The sequence below is a fragment of the Austrofundulus limnaeus genome, unplaced genomic scaffold, assembly GCF_001266775.1.
Source record: "Austrofundulus limnaeus strain Quisiro unplaced genomic scaffold, Austrofundulus_limnaeus-1.0 Scaffold75, whole genome shotgun sequence".
Taxonomy (NCBI): Eukaryota; Metazoa; Chordata; class Actinopteri; order Cyprinodontiformes; family Rivulidae; genus Austrofundulus; species Austrofundulus limnaeus.
In genome coordinates, this window is record NW_013952477.1 from 744,055 (window position 1) to 751,099 (window position 7,045).

Below are 7,045 nucleotides of genomic sequence, written 5' to 3' on the forward strand. Positions count from 1 at the left end.
GAAATTGCAGACTTTTATGTGTTATTATTTTAAAAAAATCTGCACAACCTTTTAATAAATATCAGTAATATTCTGGTATTAATCAATATTCTCTGTTCATCATTCTGGTTTATCCAAGGCCAAAGATCCATATTTGTCCATTTTAACCATGAAATGTTTAAGATGTTTATAAGATGTTCAGCTCTTAAACATTTAGAATTTTATACAATCAGTTTAAATACTTTTCAGTAAGTTAAATATCGACAATTCTKGTTCAAATAAAGAACTTCATGTTTACTAGGTTGTTWACTAATTATTTTCAAGTTAATATTGCCTTAATGAACAGTGATTTAAAAAATAWCCTGTAAAACTCAGATGTTAAATGCGAYRTGGTTGAAAATTTGGGTGCACCTAACTTTTGTGCTGGTGCGCCTAAAAAAATGTTAGGCACACCGGTGCAACCAGTGCAAAAAGTTAGTCTAKAGCCCTGTCCMATTTAAATGGTTTGGACAGGTGTGRATACACTCATGTGARCCCTGGTGTGGAACAAACCCATTTTTGAGGTGGTCTCTGTCTTCTTCCAAACGAACTCTGGTGCTGTTCGCTTCTGGTTTGAAGACACTCTAAAACAAATTTTGGTTTGTTTAACACTTTTAAGTCTAYTACATGGTTCCTTGTGTGTTCCTTCATAGTCTGGGTGACTTCAATAATAGTTTACAAAGTGGGAACAAAAAGAAAAACAATAAATGAGAAGTAGGGGTGTAACAATATATGGATACACACATTGATATAATAAAATGATTAAYRATTCAGTTATAACAAGGCAAAACAAAAACATTGATTCATATTGTCATCATAAGCCAGATGTGGATTGATGTTATATYGTTTGGAGACTTGTGAATTGAATTGAATCGAAATCTTCTGACAGACTTTGTGAGAAACATTGTATTGTCATCCAAACAGATCAAAGCTGGTGATTTACACCCCTAAACTTTTGACTGGAAAAGAACAATTGACGAAACATGGTGTAAAATATAGCAAATAAATGTTAAAAATAGTTTGTAAATCATTTAAATTAAAGTTTTATTCAGCTTCACGAYGACAAGGTTTTAGGTGACCCTTTTAAGTCTTGCAGGTTTAGGTTTGGAGTAGGGCTGCAACAATTAATCGATTAATCGACGACTAATCGATTATTAAAATAATCGTTTGTGGCAGCCCTAGTTTGGAGTCACTAATATAATACATTGACTGTTGAGAGGAAACTGGAGAAAACYGGAAGAACAGACAAAGCCAACACTGAAAAGTCTGCTGAGATTCAAAYCAGAGAGCTTTATTTGCTGCGAGGCACCAGTTCAAACCACCGCTCCACCGAGCCATGCCAAAAAACAAAAACCGTTTAAGAAGAAACTATTTCCTCAGTTTAGGAAACAGTGTCTAGATTCACAGTAAGATTGGCGTGTGTGTGCAGCAGGTGTTGAGCTTTGTTTTGTTTTCAGTGTAGATGGTGAAACAGATGGAAATGAAGCACTGGAGGATGAGTGAGGCGAGGGTTTAGGAACTGTCTCCGAATTGCAAATCAGTCCATAATATACAACAACATCGATGGGATTGTCTGTGTTTTCACCTAAATCACATCACATACTCAGAAATCAGGCATTTATTTATCTTTTTAATGTTGTTTCAACAGTTGAATTACAAACATGCTGTATAATTTCGGGATCTCTGTCCTCATGTTCGTTTATTGATGGTTCCTAAACCCTCGTCCATTTCGGGGAATGACTTGTTTTGATTGGGATTAGGATTTAGTACAGTATATTATCTGCTTTTCTGCACTTGACAGGAGGTGATGTTTGTAATTTCACTGAGGCAGATGGTTTGTTAAGAAGTGAGCGATTCTGGCAACTAAAAATTTGTCTAACTTTTCTGCTCTCAAACAGAATGACGTCTGTTTGCAAATCTGTGCACACAGATGAACTAAACTGGGGGGGGGGTGCAGATTACAAATCCGTGTGCACGGTTTAATAAACCGAGGAAAGCGGATCTTATGACCTCAAATTTAATGTCTGCTGTGACACAACACAGCAATCGTAAAGGAAAATGTTTTTATTACACAACTTTTTCAAGTGAGTATCTTCAACTGGGAGGCATTTTGGGGTGCAAGAAAAACTTTGTGGCCTGTACTTCACATAAACTTCAGAAAGTTCCAGCGTAATTTGAATCTAAGAAAAGATTCCAACCAAGTGGGATTTTCCTCCGCTCTGTTTCTGTCTCAGAGATCTCAGGCTGTCGGAAGAGTCATTGGTCATAACTTGGAGCAGATTTTCATCTAAACTCACTTTTAGAAAAATATGTAATTTAGTCTTGTGTCAGCTGTGTCAGTGGAAGCCAGAGGGAAGCGTTGAATCCTGAATAATCTGCTCAGAGACAGACTTCTGTCCGTCGCAAATCTCCAGAGTGCGTGTTATTAGGAGATGGCCAAGACTTTCTCTACCAACCCAGAGCTGGAAATAATGGCTGATGAAAATCACCACGAAAAGTGAAAGACTGTCTGTATGCTGAAGTAAAACAGCTCTAAGTTGTTTTTAGTTTCTATGTGCTGCTTTCTGTCATGATTTTACATGACTGTGCTGCTGCTACAGAGAGAYCAGTGATGCATGCAGATGATTTGTAGCCTTAAAGGGATAATTCAGATGTTTTCAAGTGGAGTTCTCTAGTAAAGTAATGGACAACTAATATCTTTCCTGTATGTCTTCAAACAACCTCAGTTTAGAGAAGCTGAGTTAAATTCTGATTGGACCCACAAGCTAATGGCTAGTCCCATTTGGGCACCTGAATTGAGACTCAGCCTGTTTCATGCAAACCCTATCCTGTGTTACCCTCAATTTACATTACTTGCGTTCCGTCTCCGCTCCGCTCCAGCAAATACGCACCCATTCTAATCAATGAGAGTGTTTACACTGGCTGCGCACGGCTGCGCAGGGCGGCAGTGAGCGGACGACGATCCGTCAAAATTAGAACAGATCCTATTTTTGCCGGATGCCGGAGCAGCGCCGGAGTCAACTTTTAAAGATTACGTCGCACCAACAGGAAAAGACACGAACACAACATCTGTATTTTCAAAATAAGACACTATTCGGTGGAATAATTCGTCGGAATAATGTCGAAATTACAGCTATATTAATAAATATACGGATATACTGTATTTCTACACAAATGCTGTCAGAATGTATTGTTCTGTTTGGGAAGCAGATGGAAACATGTAGATGAAGCATATGTGTACACACACGATACACGTGGATTTTATTTTGAAATCAGAAGTTTCAGAAAGCCGACAACAAGACAGCTTCAACATAGATATCAAAAGCCTTTACATCGTTGTTTTCAGCTGTGTTTGGAGTTAGTCTTTCACAGAATTAATTATTTTTTGCTGTGACTTCTACACTTATCACTGAATTTATTGAGTGATCTGCTTCCTGCACGTCTGTTGGAATGGAGCGGAGCGGAGGTAGTGTAAACTGGACTTGAAACGCACAGCGGAGACGCATGCAGTATAAATCCAGGGTTATCCTATATTAGCATCATTGTCACTTATAYATTATATAGGGTTGTCAACAATCTGCTTCTAGAGCATTATATACAAGAAAATATTGAAATCTCTTGTGGTAGTACATTAGAAAAAAGGCAGTCAAAATGTACCACTGTCTATAATATGAGCTCCCAACTTAATGGATGTTTTCTGGGGTTCAATTTCAAGAGCAATGGGTCTCTCCTTCCTTATAGGCCTATAGCCCCTCTGACTGGATCAAATCAAATTTACAGCATGATATATACTGCTGCAAAATTTACATAAATAAATGTATAAGACTTTATTTAAACTTGTATAAATTTCTTAAGCATGGAACTGACAAACATTGCACTTGAAATGTAAATTGTAACACATTCAGGTGAATATTGACACAGGTACCAGCCATACCACCCTGAACATGCCAGCTCTCATCTGAGCTTAGCAGCTAAGCAGGGTCAGGTCTGGTTAGTTCTTGGATGGTAGAACTGCCTAGGAATGTCAGGTGCTCTATCAATGTAGGAGTTGTGTCTACATTGGTCACTAGCAATAATAGGTCATAGGTTGCTTTCAATGAAGGATGCCAAATCATCATCACAGATATCGATGTTGGAATAGATATCAATTCTGAGTATCGAGGAAATTTGTATGAATACAAAATGCTGGTAGGGAGACACCACTAAGATTATAGTTATTCTGGCAAAAAAGTACAGATGTTTCTCTTGGGAGTGCACCAGAGGGGCTGCTGTTGCTATTTATGCTTGTAATAACCATGCAGTGGAAACTTGATTGTGCTTTGAAAGTTTATAAAATAGCATGAACCTCTATGAAATAGCTGAGATCAAAGATGAGATTAGAGACAGCGACGGTCCACTTGTGTGTTCATTCTAGCTGTAAGCTTGTTGATCCCGAAATAATTAGGTCCGGTTTTTCAAAGAGTTATCCACAACATGTAAGATATTATTTATTCATCACCTTTCCAGAGAACTCCATTTCAAAAGATCTAAGGTATTGCTTTTAAGGTGGTAGTGGCAACTTTTTTTGTCTTTAACAGAAACAGGCTAGAGTTTATGGAAACAGTTTCTAGGTTCGCTGCAATTAGTTGTATTTAGTTTGAAAAACATCTGTAAAAACCGAAAAGCTGAAACTTGAGTCTAACTCTGATTTTGGATCCACAAAATTTTTTACATGTTTCTGGTTATAGTCTCGTCATAAGCTCCTTATTTGTACATAAAAGTCCAGAGACTAAAAGCTGCTTTAGATCCCCCCCCCCTTTTTTTTTTTTGCTCCTCTTGTATTATTCAGCTGCAGCGTGTTCCCCAGTTTTGACAGTAAAATCGCTCTGGCGGCACCTCGAAGCAGATGCTATATGTGATTCCTAATTGGGCAAAGCAAATGATGGCGTGTGCATCTCATATAAAACTGAGTCTACATGTAGAATTACAAGAATAAACCGAGAWAGTGGAATTTACTGAGCTACTCTCGCACTCGTTTGGGAGCAGTGATGTTTCCACCTTACATGTGGAGCCAGCTTCGCCCTCATGGAACAGCTGGATGAAYTTTCTGGAGTGAGATAATTCGTCCTGGCTTCAAGTTAGTATTTTTGCAGACTTTTTGTTTCTTTTCTCAAACAAACCACACGATACCCCTAGAAATTTATAACCAACACTGATCTTCAGGCTGTTTTTGTTTGTTTGTTTCTGATTTCACTTGCCCATTTTCTCCTAACCTGCACTTAAATAAATATGACAGAAGGCAGCTCAGTTAACAGTATTTGTTTTCTTGTTGTAATTTCCTTTTAAGCTTTATAGCATTACAGATAAATGCAGAACTTTGCATTACCCTCCTTGTATTTTTTTACATCCAATTTCCACACATTAAACGTGAAAAATAGATTTGTTTTCACACTTTAGAGCACCACGTGGATTAACTAACTCCACATCTGAGATTTGTGGTGTTATAGCCTTTTATGCATTAGAAATGTGGTAATGGTAATACAAGAAAAAAAAGATTAGAAGCTTATAGTCTGAGATAAAAAAAAAGGACAGGAATAATGCAAATTTTACTGGTGGCCGCAAACAGAAATGCATAATTTATTTTCTTTTACTATAATAGCATTGTCCTGACTTTAAAAGCATTTCCTTGCTGTCTCAAAATGATATATCATGTTTTTGTATTTGAAGGAGCTGTAACAGTGTAACAAAAGTTTAGGTAATTAAGGCTAGGTAATTATAAGAGCTTATGCTAGATCTGGTGTTAATTAGAGAAGCAAAGTTTCGAATTTCACATTTTGCAATTTAACCTGTTCTTTTCCTCCCAAACTAATGTGAGTTCTCRCTCAAGCAGTCTGCATTTGAGCAAGAAAAAAGCATTAATGTAGAAAACGAGCGCTTGAGTGCGCCACTGCAAAAGGTCGTTTATAAATATCACTGTTTTATATAGTGAACTGGTGGCGAAATGTAAATTGTGGACTGAAACACATACGTTATGATATAAGCACTGGGCCTGATAATTGCAATGATTTCCCTCAACAATATGCCTTGTTGTTTGGGGCAGCGAGCAGAAGTCCTGTACTAAATCTCCATACACTATAAAATCACTCAAGGGTGTTTATTGTGTCTAAATAATGAATAGACACAGCCATTCCAAGTTGACAGTGAAAAATTTCTGGTGAACTCCCCTGACAGAATGCATTACACAGTAAAATAATTTAGCCGACCACAAAATAAAATGTATGCATCACTCTGTTCTTAAATTAATTTTCTAATTCCGTCGGGGATAGTTATTTTACAGTCAGCGTTTTACAGCAGAGAGACTGATAGACTGATAAAGAGAGAAGACGAGTGAGTCAATAAGTTATGAGGCCCGTGTCTAATATTCTGCTCTGTCTTGCTCTTGTTGCAGATGAACATGGACATTTGAAAATATACCTGCCCAAGAAGCTGCTTGAATGTCTACCAAAATGCACGTCGCTGCCGAAGGAGAGACACCGGTGGAACACTAATGAGGTAGGGACATCGCTCCTTATCAGTCCTGCTCGCTCTAAATCCATCTCTGTACGGAGATATCCTTCCTTTCCAGCAGACAGGCCGCTCTCAGAGGCCGCTTTTAAACAGATTTGTAAGTCATTTAAGCTCTCCTCGAAACGACGTAACGGCAATCTGTGTGATTCACCATTTCAACAAAATATTCTAACAGAAAACMAAAACACTTTATGTACTCACATCAGCTATAAGTGTTAAAGGGATCCCATGATAAGTTGTAACGTTAGACTTTATTTAATAAATAAATATTTTAACTGTAAAATAAAGACTGTAAAAATACTGTAGGCTGTTAAGTTTTTATAATTTTTAAACTAAAAGTTTAAAAATATATTACACGGATGGGRCCATTTTATTTACATGCAAAGCATTCTGGGTGAAGATGACATCAACTAGGTCATCGGTGCGAGGCTGCTAGCGAGCTATATCCACCCTGAAGGTTAATCTTGGACAATATCTGATG

At 37.6% G+C, this 7,045-nt stretch overlaps 1 protein-coding gene across 9 annotated transcripts in view; it reads left to right on the forward strand.

The window, feature by feature from the left end:
- camta1a (calmodulin binding transcription activator 1a) overlaps positions 1–7,045 on the forward strand; it is a 402,428-nt gene that overhangs the window by 14,493 nt on the left and 380,890 nt on the right. For all 9 annotated transcript variants that reach the window (XM_014010926.1, XM_014010925.1, XM_014010929.1 and 6 more), the window contains one exon: positions 6,446–6,549. In XM_014010926.1, coding sequence (XP_013866380.1) covers positions 6,446–6,549 — 104 coding nt within the window. The remainder of the gene's footprint in view (positions 1–6,445; positions 6,550–7,045) is intronic.